Source organism: Centruroides sculpturatus, unplaced genomic scaffold, assembly GCF_000671375.1.
Source record: "Centruroides sculpturatus isolate CEXI.00-Female unplaced genomic scaffold, Cexi_2.0 scaffold1412, whole genome shotgun sequence".
In the NCBI taxonomy this organism is placed as follows: Eukaryota; Metazoa; Arthropoda; class Arachnida; order Scorpiones; family Buthidae; genus Centruroides; species Centruroides sculpturatus.
Window position 1 is genome coordinate 128609 of NW_019385660.1, and position 18041 is coordinate 146649.

Consider the following 18041-nt stretch of genomic DNA (forward strand, 5'->3'; position numbering starts at 1 on the left):
TATTGAAATTCAGATAGGTCAGTAAATGTGATATAAACATCATGAACTTTTCTATAATTAATTAAAAGTAGTGTTTTTTAATGAATTATGGAGTAATTTAGTATTTATTTGATATGATATACAGTATATGCAACACAGTTATACATATTCAAATGTATGGTATCTTATTTCAGATGTTTTTGAATGCACTTTGAAAGCAATAATAAATAAATAAACCAGCCGTAATTTATAAAAGAAACTGTATAATCTTTCTTTGTTTTCAGAATTTCTAAATAATATGATATAATGTGTGCTACAATATTTATATTTAGAGTAACAACTTAAAAAATGTGTAATACATAGTCCCAATTTATGTTTATTTCTCTAGGTACACACCCCTCCACACTTCTCTCATTGTTTTGGCAACAATGCTCTGTCTACTGAATAGAAGTCTTTTGGCTGGTATAGGAATATGGTCCTGTGCACAATGGAAGTGATCAACAGACTCGGTTGATCTGTATACATAGAACTGTATACATACAACAGAACTGTATACATAGCCCAGAACTTCCCAACCGGGAAGTTCTGGGCTATGTATACAGTTCAGATCTATCACAACCTGTTTGGTTCTTTATAGGAAGTTTAGAAGAGAGGTGATTCACCTAGAGCATTGAAGTCTCTGACTTCATAATGCAGTGGCTCTGACACCAGCCAAAAGATTTCTATTCTGCAGGTGTATGTCATTGCCAAAACAATGAGAGAAGTATCAGCATCTAGAGTATCTAAAGAAAGAAACATAAATTGGGACTACGTAATATACACATTTCCATTACATTACTGAAATTCTGTACACAACTTTAACTGCCCTTGTATATTCAAAAGCAATTATTAAAGCTATCAAATTATGCAATTAGAATTTTCTAATTCAGATTTTGTAATATAATATTAGAAAATCATCATTATATTTGTTAATTAGATTAGATTTCAAGTCATACAAATTACACAAGTATTTTTTGCATTATAAATATTTTGACTCCTATAAATAATATTACCAAATGCATACAGCCAAACCTCAATTTAGTGCCATCACTTGTTTACCTCTAAAATTGACACTAAACCGAAAGATCTCAAACAATAAAAATTATATAAAGCATGAGACCTACATACAAGTTTGAGTTTGGAGTTGAAAGTCACAGTGCAAAATTGTGTTTAGTAATTCACAGTAACTGAAGGTTGTCTATTTAATATTTATGGGAAAAATTGATTCAAAAGTATTTATTGGGGCATTAGAGATGATGCTATATCAAAGTAACACTGCATTTATTTTAAATGATATTTCAAGAATTTAATAACAGATATAACAATATAGGCTTAAACCTTATTAAGTAATTTTTCTATTAGAAATTCTTTAACAATTATCAAAATTATATTTGATTTTTAAGTCACTTGAAATAATAAAAGAAATAATACAAAATCTTTGAAATTTCTGAATATATAATTTTAATATAATCATCATAATTTAATGCTATTGCCCAAATATCTCATCTAATTTGTGCTACTACATACTTATACCCTTAAAAAAATTTTAGTGTAACTACATTAGAGTTATAAAAATAGATTTATAATTTTTTATTAACACCCAACCTTCTTCACCCCTTTCAATTCTTAAAGCTACTTTATCCAAATAGATAAATTCTACCAAAATTTATAAGATATACTTTAAATATTCTTTCTGAATTATATCTGCAGATCTCCATCAATCAAAATATTCATTTATTTGAAAAACTTTAACTTCATTAAATATCCTATTTTTCAAGGTCAAGTGGTATTATAATTGTTTTTAGATATATCTTCAGATTGAATGTAAATTATTAATGATATATATTCACTTACCACTATACTGTGTCTTTTAACTGTGTATTGTTCATCTGTTATCTGATTTGAATTTATTCATTCTGGTCCTTTTCTAAATTTACGTATGAAGTGTCCCACAAAAAGAGGTCAATATTCCAAATGGTGAGAAGATAAGTTATTTTAAGCAAGAAAGTTCAAATAAACATGTACCCTATCCCAAATGAGAAACACTTGAATATTTATTTTTCCAATAGTTTATAATAAATTTTTTAAAAATTTCACTGTCAACTTTAATGGATTTTTCTACTGTATGAGAACTGTGTTGCTTGTCTGAGTGTATATGTGCTGTACATACATTTACATGATCTATCAGTTCATCCGGTACATCCATCTTCCTTCAGTTTACTTCATTCTTCATCCAATTCTATAAACAAAATACTAACAGCATTAGATCTTAAGATCTTGGTGGCCAGTTAATTAATGGCATTATCATGATCAATCCACTGATTAGGGAAAATGCTATTGAGATGTTTCACATTCCCGATAGAATGAAGTCCATCACACTGAAAGTACATAGCATCCCATGTAGCCAAAGGAATGTCCTATAGTTAATTACCTTCAAATTTTACAAAATACATTAGGTGCATGTGTCCTGTTAGTAATGTTCTAAAATAACAGGATCTATCAATCTGTCATTGATCATACTGCATCACACACTGACTGTAAAATTTCAGCTCTATTTCTGAAACTATTTAGAACAGAGCACATACAGTACTTATATAAATTTTTTTGCTTAAAATAACATATCCCCACCTCTCAGAATGTTGATCTTCCTCCTGGGACACCCCATGTATAGTTTTTAGGATTTTTCTTGAAATGAAACAATAAACAAAGAAAAAACAGTAGATCTATCTGCAAATATACATTAAGTTTATATATGCAAAAAAAACAAGATCATATGCAGAAAATATATCAACTGCTTCTGTTTTCAAACCTTTTCTCAAAGGTCTTATATCACAAACCAGACATAAGAAAAAAGAATGAATGCTTATGCAGTTTTTAAATGACCTACGTGTATTTATTCAGAAGTAATGTGACAAATTCTTAAAAGTATCTATAAGTTCTAAAGATAGTTTTAATCTTTCAGCTGCCTGTCAATCTGTTAAGACAAATTCAAAAATATAGTTGAAACCATATATCTGGCTCTTAGCAAAGATTTTTTTTTTTTTTTAAATTAAAGTAATAAAAGAATGTATGGTGTTTAATTAACTGTAAAATAATATCTTTCAAACCCAATTTATTATTTGAAGAAAAATTGATCATTAAAATTTTTCGAATTTTTGTCTTTCTTTCCTTTAAATTAAATAAAAAATTTTTAAAAATTGTCTTTCATTTCTTTTTAATTTACTAAGATAATTGTTGATGCACTTGTAGAAAACTGTTTGTTCAATAAATGTTTATAATATATACTAGTTTTTTTATACAAGTAACCTTTGTAAATTTAGTAAGTTCTTAATAATTGAGCTTCTCTTTATTTTTAATGTGAAGTTCTCTAATGTGACAGATATTTCAAGAAAGATCAAACAGCTTTTTTACTTCCAAAATTTAGGCTGGTTTATTTATTATCAGTTTTATTCAAAAGAAGTATGCAAGAATACTATAGCATGTGGTTATTTCTAAAAAATAATTTTGGAATTCTTACAGTATAACTTTAAGTATTAAGAAGGCAAATGTATTTGTTTACTATGTAGTTTAAATTTTGGGAAGAAAAATCTGTTAGAATTTTTTTTATCACTTTTTTGATTTGATTATTTATTTGATATTGTAAATTTGGTCTACTGACCAATTAAAATTTGAGGATTTTTTTTATAGTTAGTAATAATTATAACAATACATAGTTTTATTACAAATAAGATTTCCCATTTCATATTGGCCTTAAATTTAATGTATATTTTCTAATTTCCATAGATTAGCATGATCTGTATTCAAAATTATAACTTCTATTTCAATACGTAGATGAGTTAAACATAATTAAAATATTAAATGTTTCATTTATGTTTTCCAGAAATGTAAACTCTTGTTCTACTTTTTGCATGTTTTGTAATATAAAGTTTTTAAATGTTAATGCATGTACATAAATTAATACATTTTGTCTGTTATAATTTTCCTCATAAAATTTTAGGTTCAATAACTATACACTATAAATGAAAACAATCTAAAATATATAATACATAACTAAATAAATATTTTATTTAGCTTTATCTAATTAATTTACTATATGAATTATTTGATTTTTATAAATATGTTAAATATAAAAATTTGTAAGGGTAAACAATTTTTATATTTAAAGTTTTGTATAAATATATTAGTTTTTAAAAGAAAAGTTTTTGTTTTGAAAAATAACATTAATCAAAATTCTAACATGGAGAATATTGAATTTTATTTTATTTTTTCACTGTTTCAATAAACTATCACTTTATACTAGTAATAAATTAATGGTAGTGTGTGTAGGTGTGTACATCCACTCAGTGCTAAGTAAAACCTTAAGAAGTCTACTAAACACTGAGTGAAGATATTTTAAATGTTTTTTAATATAATGTATTTAGTTCTACTTTGATTGCATTGATGGAAACTTTACATTGAATGAAAAGATAAAAGTATCTAGTAGAAAATTATTTAACACAATTATATCATAAATGTAAAAAAGATCTTAGGCAGGGCAGAATTTTATTAGAAACATTTCTACTGGCTTATAAATTAGGACTGTATATTTTAGTCCAAAATCCAGTTAGATTCTTTTGCATCAAAGACCCTGTTCTTGTTGCTAGGAAATAAAAGTACATATTTGTACACAAAGCTACACAAATCAATTGCAGCAGATAAAATATAATAAAAATTTTTGTAACATCACAATTACATTTACAACATCTTGATAAACAAGATCAGAAGAGCATCCTCTCCTGGTTTCTATTTAATTGTTAAAATGCACAATATGTAGCATAGAAAATGAATTACACCATATCTGATAAATCACAGAAATATATAAGATGCTATGAAAATAATAATAATAAAACCCACAAAAATTCAAGTATTGAATATTCAGCAAACATTTTATCACTTTTATTGCTTTGGCCAACCTAATTATGAACAATAACCAAAGCAGACATTCTTGATTTGTTTTATAAATAAGAAAATCTTTTCTTCTGAAAAACAAAATTCACTGGTAGAATATAAGAATAAAAATCATAACAGTAATGGCCATATAAAAATCACAGTCAATACCTATTTGTGGCATAGAAATTATGTGATAACTAACTACTATGCAGCAGTTATTCCTGACATCTATGGTTCTATTATCATTCTGTTAATAGGCAAAGCCACAAAAAAATGGCTTGCAGTCACAAATGGCACAATAGTTATAAAATTATTATATGGCAAAGTATTATACAAACCTAATTTCAGAAAAAGATTTATTGAAATGATGTACACATATATATATATACATGCATACATATATACATACATATATATGTTTATATGTATGTATGTAATATATATATTTAAACCACTGGCAACTGGTTGCTAATGCTTCTTGGTGTATTAGATAGGATATATTTACCAGGAACTGATCCCGTTCTTACTAATTAACTGCCACTCAGAGCAGTCTGGAAGATAAAAACTTTATTAGCAAGCAAGTTCTCTTACTGCACTATTTATTTACACACTGGAAGGAAAAAAACAAAAGATATTTTAAGACATTCAATACTTGATGTCATCCTTTGGTTCATCACTATAATCTTGGAGTTAAATCAAGTAACTATATAGGAAAGGGTAGAGTTTTTTTAAGTTGCCATATGCAAGCCAGTTCTTATTTACATCATAACCAATATTAGCTCTTGTGTTTGAGCATGGTTTAAGTTGTCACTGGCTTCCTAATGCAATTTAGCAGGATGTATTCCCGTTTATGGGTACTCTATACATTTCTGCAGGCAAAGAAATTATAATTGATGTTACAACCAAATCAATGGTTGTTTTCAAGGCCTTTGGTTTTTAACTAGGCTTGAAGCCCCAGTCCTTGCATAAATATAGTGAGCTAAGGAGACTTAATGTTGCACATATTTAATAAAGCAATTTATTATGTTTATTTTATCAGACACAATTTAGATGCTATCTGTGGAAAAAGCAGAGATTGTCATTTTTTTTAACTATATTGGATGTGCTCCAAGGAACTTTTCTTCTATACTATGTGTGATGATTAATCCATTGTAAAATTGTCCTGAGTACATCCAGTGGGATCATGATGATTATAGTTTTAGATAATGATTGGCAATACTGTTTTCACTGATGTTTTCAACAAGCAAAAATGGGTGAGGACAAAGGCAATAACTGAAGGCTTCCTCTGAAAATAATAATAATGACAAAATTATGAAATTGTTAGGAGCACTTCTCTCAGTATCAACCAAAACATTATGTCTTGATTTTTCTGCTAGTAGATTCAATAATTCATAAATAGTTTTTCATTCTATTCCAAAAGTACTCGATTCTTCAACTGCCAACAGAAGTTTTTCATAGAGCATTTCAAATGAGGTATATGGGGGCAAGTCCAATCGGTTGAAACAAGTGTGAGCACTATACAAGAAAGAAATTAAATAAACAAACAAACAAAAAACTAATCAAGATTAATTAAAATAGCTTTTCATACCGAGGCAGGCTGCTTGGATTTCCCCATTTCTCAATGCAGAATTTACGTGGTCCGTTACTACCCCTTAATGCTGCAAAACCTTCGTATGGTATACTGGATGTGCCTGTTACAAATTGCAATAATCGAAGTCTACGTTCATTATCAAATCTTTCTATGGCTGTCCAAAACCACTGTATTACTGGATGATTGTCATGATAACCTAAAGCAAAAGAAACATTTTAATGCATTTAAATCAGAAAAAATTGTTGAAAAAAATTTACTATTACAAAATACAATCATCTTGCTACAAAAAACAAGTATCTATATATTGAATTATTCAACTCAACTTTGCAAAATACATAAAAACTATCTAATAAAATAGGCTTTTAATTATGTACATAATCAAAAGCCTACTTTATTGGTTATAATTCACTGTATTTCAATAAGTTAGTAATAACTTATTAAATTATTAAAATGCTTTAATATGTAACATTTTTTACCAGAACGATACTCGCTGTTTTTCCTCCAATCAGCAATATCTATTTCAGCCGTTCCAGCAATTACTAACTCCAATTCACGAGCATCAAATACTGAAACTAATCTTGGATCAATAACCTAATGAAAATAAAAACAAGTTCAAACCCTTTTCATAGTATATTTAAAAAAAATAATAAAATATCATATATGAGTTTATTAACATAAATTAATAATGTAATTAATGTTTTGCCTAAAAATTATTAATTACTCTTTTTATATTACACGAAAGAACCACTTAGATATGCTATATCAAGTATTTTTATATAACTGTAAAAGTCAAGAAAAACAGGGTTATTAAAAAATTTTAAACTAAATTTTAATAAAATGAGAAAATATAAATTATGAATCAGAATTACAATTCAGATTATTTTTTTCAAATTTAGTTTAAAAACAGCCTTAAGAAAATTGAATTTTTCCATCAGATGTCTAAAGAAATTAATTTGCCTGAAATGAATTTCTAAAAGTCAACAGTACTTATATGTTTTTTCTATCTTACAATAGAACATTCAAGCTTTAACAACCTGGATTTTGCTGAAATTCTAATGTGTCTTATTATATCCTTTCCACTAATGAACATTAACATAAACTATTGTTCATTGGAATAAATCGAGAAATCATTTGTTTAGATTTTCATTGTGTTTGTTATATGTATGAGTATTATGAGTAGTATGGTCAATGTACCAGGTTGAAAAGTTCAACATCACAGTTCAATCTTGCTTTTTTTCCTATTTTTGTAACTTTTTCTGAAGGTTACTATACAATGAATTTAAAAAAATATATTTGGTCCAAAATACTATTTAATAATTATTAAAATAATGCACATCCAGGTACATGTAAAGGCTGTGAACAAAACTCGAAGAATGATAATCCCATGTAATGTTTTGTAACAAATTTATTTGTGTGTTACATAATTTTAAAATAGTTTCTCTGTATTTTTAATTGAATAGTAAATCAATACTATTTGAACAGTTCTTGGTTTAAAAATAAGTGAATGATTTTAATAAATACAAAATAGTATTTTTTGGGCCAAATATATTTTATAATATACTGGATTGTATGTTCCAGAAAAAGTTGCAATAAAGCAGGATTGAATTGTGATGTCAAACATTTCAACCTAGCACCTTCTTGGCCATATCTACTCATTTAATTTGTTTATAGTACTTGGTATATAATGCACACAGAAAAGTTTAAATAATGACTTCTTGTAACTACTGTTCATTGGTACAATTGATGTTACTGTGCATTAGTGGGAGATGTACTAAAACCAATTAAAGTTTCAGTAAAATTTAGGATGTTAAAGCTTACAAAGGAAATTTCCTTGATGTCACTAACCAATTTTGACAAACCATGTCAAATGGAAGGGCTTAATAAAACATCATATTTTTATTTGAAGAATAAAAAGTGTTAGAGAGAGATTGACAACAATGTATTACCACACACAATTTAAAATAACTCACAATGCATACAACATATGCTAACACCAATATAATAATACAGAACATTAAAAATCCTTTTGGTTGATATATCATATGTCAAATTTTAACAAGTAGTAACTTTGAAAAAAATAATGAGATAAATAACGTTTTTTTCTCCAATTCCCCCACCCAGGGATGACCCCCATGGACACAGTTTGAACACTTTCCATAGGTTAACATAAAACTTTGCTGAAACACACAGCAATGATCATAATTAGTGAATGTTCCCTTGGCAGCTATTTGCACATATAGAATTGAATTTTTAGGATTACTAAATACATTTTTTATAGATCTAGTGTACAAAATTATGTTGATGAACAGTCCTCATCTAATCAGTTTTTTTTTGTATGAAAGTACATGAAAACTTTAATGAGCCATAACTCATTTACTACTTACAATTGCATACTAAAATATTATTTTCAGAATATATTCTTAATTATCTTTCATTCTTAACTCAATTAGTGACATCAAGTCCCTTGTTAAAGGATTTAATATTATATTTTAAAACAACTTTAAATTACTTCAAATTTGAAGTAATTTAATCTTTTTGTAATATTATGTTATTGTTATGTATCCTCCACACAGTCTAGGTTTGGAACTTAGTTTAACACATGTAGCAATATATTCTACATGTTCAGAATGGACAAATCACATACTGCAATATACTTCAATCATCAAGAGGACTATGTTGGAAAAGAGTGTACCAATGATAACTGCATTGTTTATAGTTAATTTATAGAAAATTGGAAATAATTATGATAATTCAAGGAAAATACCTAACAGGAAACAATAGTTCAATAACAATAAACTTTAACCAGCTATAATTATTTTTCTTTAATTTTCATTAATATATTTATAATCGTAAAGGCAATTACTACTACATAATGACATAATAACTAACCTCATAAAATCCTTTAACTAATGATTCAGTTTGTTCAGCCACACCTCTTTCTAATCGCCATTTTACCATTTTTTCAATATATTCTTTTTTATTTCTTTCACTAACATTGAGATTGCGTCCACCAGGTTTCAATTCCTTCTCTACTACCTGTCCAGCTACATCTTCTGTAACTGAAAACGTTAAATCTAATCCCATGTCAGAAATATCATTATCTTTTAACCAAAGAAGGGACTGGTGAAATTCTGCATCCAAATATTCAAGGTCACTTAATGAACAGGGCCTAAAAATATTACATGGAATTTTTTATTTTAATTATATTATTTGTTTTGCATTCTTCATCACTTATGAAATTTATTTAGAATAAAATACAAAAAACTATAAACTTACAATCGTAAAAGAGCCTTATAAAATGGACGAGTAAAAAATGCATCTAACAAATATTGATGTACTAATGCCAGTCCTAAAACTCGTCCACTAAATCTAAACCATTCATGTTGGTTGTCAACAAATGCTGACATTGGACTAACTTGTACTGTGTATGTATCATTTGCAGAATATTCAAACAATCCATAATATGGATTGAATAATCCTCGTGATAATAGGAAGAAAAATTCTCTGGATGGACCCCCATAGTCTAATCTATATAATATGTAAAGATTATGTTACTAATTAATAATTTTATTTATTAAATTATCAAATATTTACCCTTCTTCTCCAGAAAAGCTTATGTACAAACGTGATTTCTGTAGATCTTTCTTAGAAGCTGCCATAATTTTAGTAAATGCATCTTCCAATAAATGATCTCTTCTTATATTTAATCTAAAAATTTACATTAATAATAATTATTTAAAATTTTAAATATTATCCAAGCAAATACGTAATTCTATGCCAAACTGGATTAAAAAAGAAATGAATAACAAAGCCAAGCTTTAAATAACTAGAAGAAATTTACTGATAACTAATATTTTCTGCCACATTTAATAACCTAATCAGGTTCAAATCTCAGAATATAATCTCTGCAGACAATATAAAAAAACTTCAATAACATCAGTACGTCCACTAGTAGTATTATTTATTGATTTAAAGCAGTCAGTTATTAAAGTATCAACACAATAATAAGCAACCATTAATGTAAACAAATCCCACTGTTAATTGTATTCTATATTTCTGCATTTTTCTTAATTTATTTTATTTCATTATGATTAAACAAAACTAACTGATTATAATACAGTTGTCCCTCTATAGTCCGACGTTTTTTAATCCGACATGCTCAGTAGTCCGACGCACCTCCTATCAAGGTACCCGTCCCCGTTATGTGTCTGCTTGCACAGAAGCATGTCGCGATGTGAATCTCCCCATCCAATTCTTACTCGATGACACACATTTCGATGACACACACAACAGAACTGCTCACATTTTATGTGAGCAGTTCTGTTCGAACAGTTGGAGTAGAGAATATTGTAAGTTACTGCTAGCAAAACAATGTGAAATATGTAATTATTTTTGGTAATCTGGACACTTTTGGTAATCTGACAAACCTTTGGTCCCATACCTGTCGGATTATCAAGGGACAACTGTATTTTAAGTTGCACAAAAAAAAAATAATTTAGATGTATAATTTATAAAAATGTAAAAATATGCAATCTATTGTTTATAAGAACTTTATAACTATGCATTGAAAGAATAAATAACATTGATAGATACTTTTTAATTACGCAAATCAAAGTTTTAATTCATTTCTCAATTTGCAACTTTTCTAAAAATTTTGTTGAATAAAATATTTTTAGTTGACAATTTCTAGAATTAGTTTTTCACTGCATACTTCATTTCCATTGTAACTACTGTGTTTGAAATTTCACAGTTTTTGTTTCATTAAGAAGATTCAAAATAAGTAATTCACTATAAAATATTTTCAATGTAAAAGTAAATCAAACTTTGTTTCAGTTAAGGAATATTTTACCATTAATTATGCTGTATAACCTAATCTATCTAAATATATAAAATTACTTGTCCTGACTGATTGATTCATCATCGCCCAGGGCAAACCGCTGAACCTAGAGGTGAAATTTGGTACACAGTTAGGGTACGTCATGGAAATGCACACTAAGGAGGGATTTTTTGAAATTCCCCCGTGGGGGAGAGGGAGAGCATTGAGGCTTAATCGGAAGAACACCTTCTACTGTACTAATTTAGATGCGATTTTTTGTCAATGAAGACTGAACTACGTTCAGTCTTCATTGAGTACTTAGGTGTATTAAATTGACATTTTAGATATTGTTATAAATAATTTTATATTTTTCGATTTTTTTTTAACCAAATGTTCAAACTGTTTTAAATTCAAATTTGTTATTGCATATTGGTTCGATTATAAAACGATTGTAAATGTTCCAGAAAATTGATCAAATTGAAAACAGTTTGTTTGATTCTCAACAGTAGGTGTTATATAATAATTACTATGGTTGTCGAAATACTGAATATACACTGCTGGCCATTAAAATTGCAACACCAAAAAGGAAAGCAAATAAAAAAAAGATATTTATTGTACATAAACAGTATGGCATGAAGACAAAATGATTAAATTTGCAAGCCGTTTGAGGGTTTACAGGGGTGCGAAATTAGTAGACACAGTTGCCACCACTGGCAGCTAAAACGGCCCTTATCCAGTTAGGCATGGAGTCAAACTGGGCTTGGATGACAGAAATGGGCAACTTATTCCATGCTGCTTCAAGTCCATGCTACGCTTCATTGACTGTATTAGCAGGAGAGGGGTGGCGGATCAGTCTCTCAGCAACCCATGACCAGAAGTTTTAAATTGGTGAGAGATCTGGAGACCGTGCAGGCCAGGGCAACAGTCGAATACCCTCTGTATTGAGGAAGGTCAGAACACGACGTGCAACATGAGGTCTTGCATTATCTTGTTGGAAGATGGCGTTTCGCAGGCTTCGAAGATAAGGCACAACCACTGAACGTAAGACGTCAGAAATGTACTGATCTCCGTTCAAATTACCGTCAATCAGAACTAGAGATGTGCATGTCATGTATCCAATGGCTGCCCATATCATCACACTAGGTGCAGGGCCCCTATGCCGATATCGAATACAAGCAGGTGATGAGCGGTCTCCTCGGAGCCTCCAGACACGTATACAGTCATCAGAATGCTGCAAGCAGTACCGGGACTCGTCTGAAAAGACAACATTGTGCCACTCCTGTATCCAGCTTTGTCGTTGGGCGCATCAGAGTCGCCGTCTCTCTCTATGCTGCATTGTCAAGGGAAGCCGAAGTAATGGTCGCCGTGCTGACAGTCCATGCTGCTGCAAACATCGTCGCACCGTACGAGCAGATACTGGACATGCTGCAAACAAGCACATTTCCTGACTAATAGTCCATGATATGGTAGTACGGTTTTGCATGGCCGACCTCACAATATGTCTATCCTCTCGGGCGTTAGTCATGGGAGGGCGTTGAGATCCTGCATGCTGTTCAGTAAGACCCTCAGCAACCCATCGATTCCATATTCGCATGACAGTGGTTGGATTTCGACCAGTGCGAGTGGCAATATTACGGAATGATAATCCACACTCTCGATAGGCAACAATCCTGCCTCTATCGAATTCCGACACTTGCTGGTAAGCATTTCTTCTTCTTATTCGAGGCATAACACGATATTCTGATGAAACCCCGACCTTTCAAAGCGATTTCCAAATGAGAAATCCACTGCACAACTTTTCTTTTATGCAGTGCTTCAGATGTCGTTTGTCCTTCCTGCGTCATCTAAATACGCTGAAATACTAATAATTTGCATATTCCAACCTCTTCTTCCTTTCATATGATTTTGACGTTCGTACGATCATTCCTTCCTGGTGTTGCAATTTTAACGGCCAGCAGTGTAAATGGTGTTCGTTTGCAAAATCTGCATGGAAGAAGTTGCAGGTAACAGCTAGTTTTTCATAACTTTAATGTATTCTAAAATTAAGGAAAAACTTTCACTTTTTTATTCTTAAATGCAAATCATTTTTAATCTTTAATCATACAAAAATATACAGTAGACCCCCTATAACGTGGCAAAAAAATTGCGACAATATTCGTATAAAGATGCTAAAAGGGGCGCGTAAAACGTGGTAAAATGTCATCACGGACGAGCAGCCGAACTACTTTCCGCCGTCCAGCGCCATGCTACGGAGAGTTTAGGCGAGTAAGTTGAGTTTACTATTGTCTGTACAGTATGTAAATTAGGTACTGTAAGTCTAATACAGCACTGTAATTTTATACATTTCTTGTGAATGAAACATTTCTTATTCAACGGCCATAAAAATTATTTCTATTAATGATGTCTCCAAAGTTCAACAAAGTTTTCGCAGAAAAATAACATCAGAAATTGCGGCCGCCATTTCGTGCGCTGCTCCACGACAAAAACAAGCTTAAGCAATGGCGACGTCGAACGGTGCATACTCGGTAAGTAATCCTAAAATTTTTTGTTTATAGCATAGTTAATACGGATTATTCCCAAAAAATTATACGTTTTTTGGAAATGTTAAGTCGAATTAGTCTAGAATCGATTAATTTTATGGAAGAAAACCTTTCAAACAGCCGTAGTCCCTAAACTTCACATGTGTCGGGCTGTGATTGGCTCGTGTATTTAAGGATTCCTACAATGAGGAACATATCTACGCATTATAGGGGGTCTACTGTATTTCTTTTTCAAGTTTAATAAAAGGCTGGTTTATATTTTCAAAAAAGAAAGACAAAAGTTGTTTCTATAAGAAAAATTTATAAAACTTCACACAGATTCTTTTTTTTTTTTTATCTTCAATAACAGTATAGTTTTGTTTTTAAAATATAGCAAAAGCTACAGTTATATTTTATTCATATAAAAATCTAAAATATGAATGAAACTGGTTGAGTTTAAAATTGTAAAAGTAAAATGTAATTCTATATAAAGACTTGTAATAAATGTAAATATATAAACAACAGAGAAACTGGATAATAATAATAATAATAATAATATTAACAAACAAAACTCAAAAAATTAACCTGATGATGATAGCTGAAGTTATTCAAATGTTTATCATGAAATATTTCTTGTTTTCTATTTTTTAATATGTAAATGTAAATATATGAATAAATGCTCTTGTGTTATCAAAGGTTCCTCAAACTCTAAAATAGATTTCTGTTAATAGTGTAATTTTGAATTGAGAGTTAATCATTATGTCTACATTACTTTAATTTTCCAGGCCCTTGTCCATATCCTTTTGATTCTAATTTTCTGTAAAAATTTCTTAATTTGGCTTCAAAATCTCTTCTGTAAGGAGCTGGAGCTCTTACATTAGCTCTTTGTAAACCTATTGAAAATAATTAAAAATAGCTGATATGTATAAAATGTTTAATATAGTGTTATATATGGATATTAGTGCTATTAGAAGTGTTTTATGAAAGAATTTTATAAAATAACATTATTTGGTATTTTACCTGGAGAAGCTTGTGGTGATTGCTGTGGTGAACTATGTGGTGAACGTCTTGAACCACCATTGGCAGTAGCATTAGTAGAACTAGTAGCATTAGCATTAGCAGAGGTTGAAACATTGTTACTACATTGGGCTGGGATATATGACATTATGTCTTGTTCAAATAAACTGAAAAATTTTCTTAATTAGCAATTGAAATTTCATGAAATGTAATTAATATTCTTTTTAATTATTTTTCATCAAATACATGGTAATTACATACTAGTTCTAAAGACTATTAAATTTAAAATTAAAAAAATAATTTTGAATCTGTTGTTAGCTTTCTTTAATAGACATTGCAATATTAATTTAAATCTACCTCAAAAGAATAGTTAAATCGATGTCATGACTAAGTCGGTCTAGTGCCATAGTTCCATCAGCCCGAATTGCATTCACCTTATCCCTGAGTGCCTGATTTGAAGATATTGGAGGATGCCGTTCTTTTAAAATATCCATTATATTGGGTTGCCGTAAAAATGCTACTACTTTATCATTATAGGCAGTTGGCACATTTGGTACAACATGTGGAGCCGTCGAAGTTGTGCTTGATGGTGGTCTTGGTGGTGGAACTGGTCCTTGTGTTGTAGCCTATTAAAAATAAAATTATAAAGTATAATTATTCATACAATTAAATATAAAAAAAATATTATTACATTGCTCTTAGTAATTAAACATTTTAAATGTCTACCTTCAAAATATTAATAGCATTTTTTACTATTATTATTATTATTGTTATGTTTAGTGAATTATACTCGGTTCACACTGGTGGCTGTGTACTATGCCGGACCAGAGTCAAGGCATAGCAACCAAAACAAAACTAAAATTAAATAAGTGTGTCTGTGTCTGTNAATCTAAAAATTTACATTAATAATAATTATTTAAAATTTTAAATATTATCCAAGCAAATACGTAATTCTATGCCAAACTGGATTAAAAAAGAAATGAATAACAAAGCCAAGCTTTAAATAACTAGAAGAAATTTACTGATAACTAATATTTTCTGCCACATTTAATAACCTAATCAGGTTCAAATCTCAGAATATAATCTCTGCAGACAATATAAAAAAACTTCAATAACATCAGTACGTCCACTAGTAGTATTATTTATTGATTTAAAGCAGTCAGTTATTAAAGTATCAACACAATAATAAGCAACCATTAATGTAAACAAATCCCACTGTTAATTGTATTCTATATTTCTGCATTTTTCTTAATTTATTTTATTTCATTATGATTAAACAAAACTAACTGATTATAATACAGTTGTCCCTCTATAGTCCGACGTTTTTTAATCCGACATGCTCAGTAGTCCGACGCACCTCCTATCAAGGTACCCGTCCCCGTTATGTGTCTGCTTGCACAGAAGCATGTCGCGATGTGAATCTCCCCATCCAATTCTTACTCGATGACACACATTTCGATGACACACACAACAGAACTGCTCACATTTTATGTGAGCAGTTCTGTTCGAACAGTTGGAGTAGAGAATATTGTAAGTTACTGCTAGCAAAACAATGTGAAATATGTAATTATTTTTGGTAATCTGGACACTTTTGGTAATCTGACAAACCTTTGGTCCCATACCTGTCGGATTATCAAGGGACAACTGTATTTTAAGTTGCACAAAAAAAAAATAATTTAGATATATAATTTATAAAAATGTAAAAATATGCAATCTATTGTTTATAAGAACTTTATAACTATGCATTGAAAGAATAAATAACATTGATAGATACTTTTTAATTACGCAAATCAAAGTTTTAATTCATTTCTCAATTTGCAACTTTTCTAAAAATTTTGTTGAATAAAATATTTTTAGTTGACAATTTCTAGAATTAGTTTTTCACTGCATACTTCATTTCCATTGTAACTACTGTGTTTGAAATTTCACAGTTTTTGTTTCATTAAGAAGATTCAAAATAAGTAATTCACTATAAAATATTTTCAATGTAAAAGTAAATCAAACTTTGTTTCAGTTAAGGAATATTTTACCATTAATTATGCTGTATAACCTAATCTATCTAAATATATAAAATTACTTGTCCTGACTGATTGATTCATCATCGCCCAGGGCAAACCGCTGAACCTAGAGGTGAAATTTGGTACACAGTTAGGGTACGTCATGGAAATGCACACTAAGGAGGGATTTTTTGAAATTCCCCCGTGGGGGAGAGGGAGAGCATTGAGGCTTAATCGGAAGAACACCTTCTACTGTACTAATTTAGATGCGATTTTTTGTCAATGAAGACTGAACTACGTTCAGTCTTCATTGAGTACTTAGGTGTATTAAATTGACATTTTAGATATTGTTATAAATAATTTTATATTTTTCGATTTTTTTTTAACCAAATGTTCAAACTGTTTTAAATTCAAATTTGTTATTGCATATTGGTTCGATTATAAAACGATTGTAAATGTTCCAGAAAATTGATCAAATTGAAAACAGTTTGTTTGATTCTCAACAGTAGGTGTTATATAATAATTACTATGGTTGTCGAAATACTGAATATACACTGCTGGCCATTAAAATTGCAACACCAAAAAGGAAAGCAAATAAAAAAAAGATATTTATTGTACATAAACAGTATGGCATGAAGACAAAATGATTAAATTTGCAAGCCGTTTGAGGGTTTACAGGGGTGCGAAATTAGTAGACACAGTTGCCGCCCCTGGCAGCTAAAACGGCCCTTATCCAGTTAGGCATGGAGTCAAACTGGGCTTGGATGACAGAAATGGGCAACTTATTCCATGGTGCTTCAAGTCTATGCTACGCTTCATTGACTGTATTAGCAGGAGAGGGGTGGCGGATGAGTTTCTCAGCAACCCATGACCAGATGTTCTCAATTGGCGAGAAATCTGGAGACCGTGCAGGCCAGGGCAACAATCAAATACCCTCTGTATTGAGGAAGGTCAGAACACGACGTGCAACATGAGGTCTTGCATTATCTTGTTGGAAGATGGCATTTTGCAGGCCTCGAAGATAGGGCACAACCACTGGACGTAAGACGTCAGAAATGTACCGATCTGCGTTCAAATTACCGTCAATCCGAACTAGAGATGTGCATGTCATGTATCCAATGGCTGCCCATATCATCACACCAGGTGCAGGGCCC

General features: G+C 30.1%; 1 protein-coding gene across 1 annotated transcript in view; it reads right to left on the reverse strand.

Annotated features, from left to right (window-relative positions):
• Positions 1 to 4703: 4703 nt before the first annotated feature.
• Positions 4704 to 18041, reverse strand: part of LOC111640962 (E3 ubiquitin-protein ligase HECW2-like) — a 38856-nt gene continuing 25518 nt past the window's right edge. Inside the window, exons 9-17 of the mRNA XM_023387058.1 lie at positions 15248 to 15516; positions 14894 to 15057; positions 14646 to 14766; positions 10133 to 10246; positions 9815 to 10066; positions 9428 to 9707; positions 7015 to 7129; positions 6536 to 6734; positions 4704 to 6462 (exon numbers count right to left, since the gene is read on the reverse strand). Of these exons, the coding sequence (XP_023242826.1) occupies positions 6351 to 6462; positions 6536 to 6734; positions 7015 to 7129; positions 9428 to 9707; positions 9815 to 10066; positions 10133 to 10246; positions 14646 to 14766; positions 14894 to 15057; positions 15248 to 15516 (1626 nt within the window). The 3' untranslated portion in view covers positions 4704 to 6350. The remainder of the gene's footprint in view (positions 6463 to 6535; positions 6735 to 7014; positions 7130 to 9427; positions 9708 to 9814; positions 10067 to 10132; positions 10247 to 14645; positions 14767 to 14893; positions 15058 to 15247; positions 15517 to 18041) is intronic.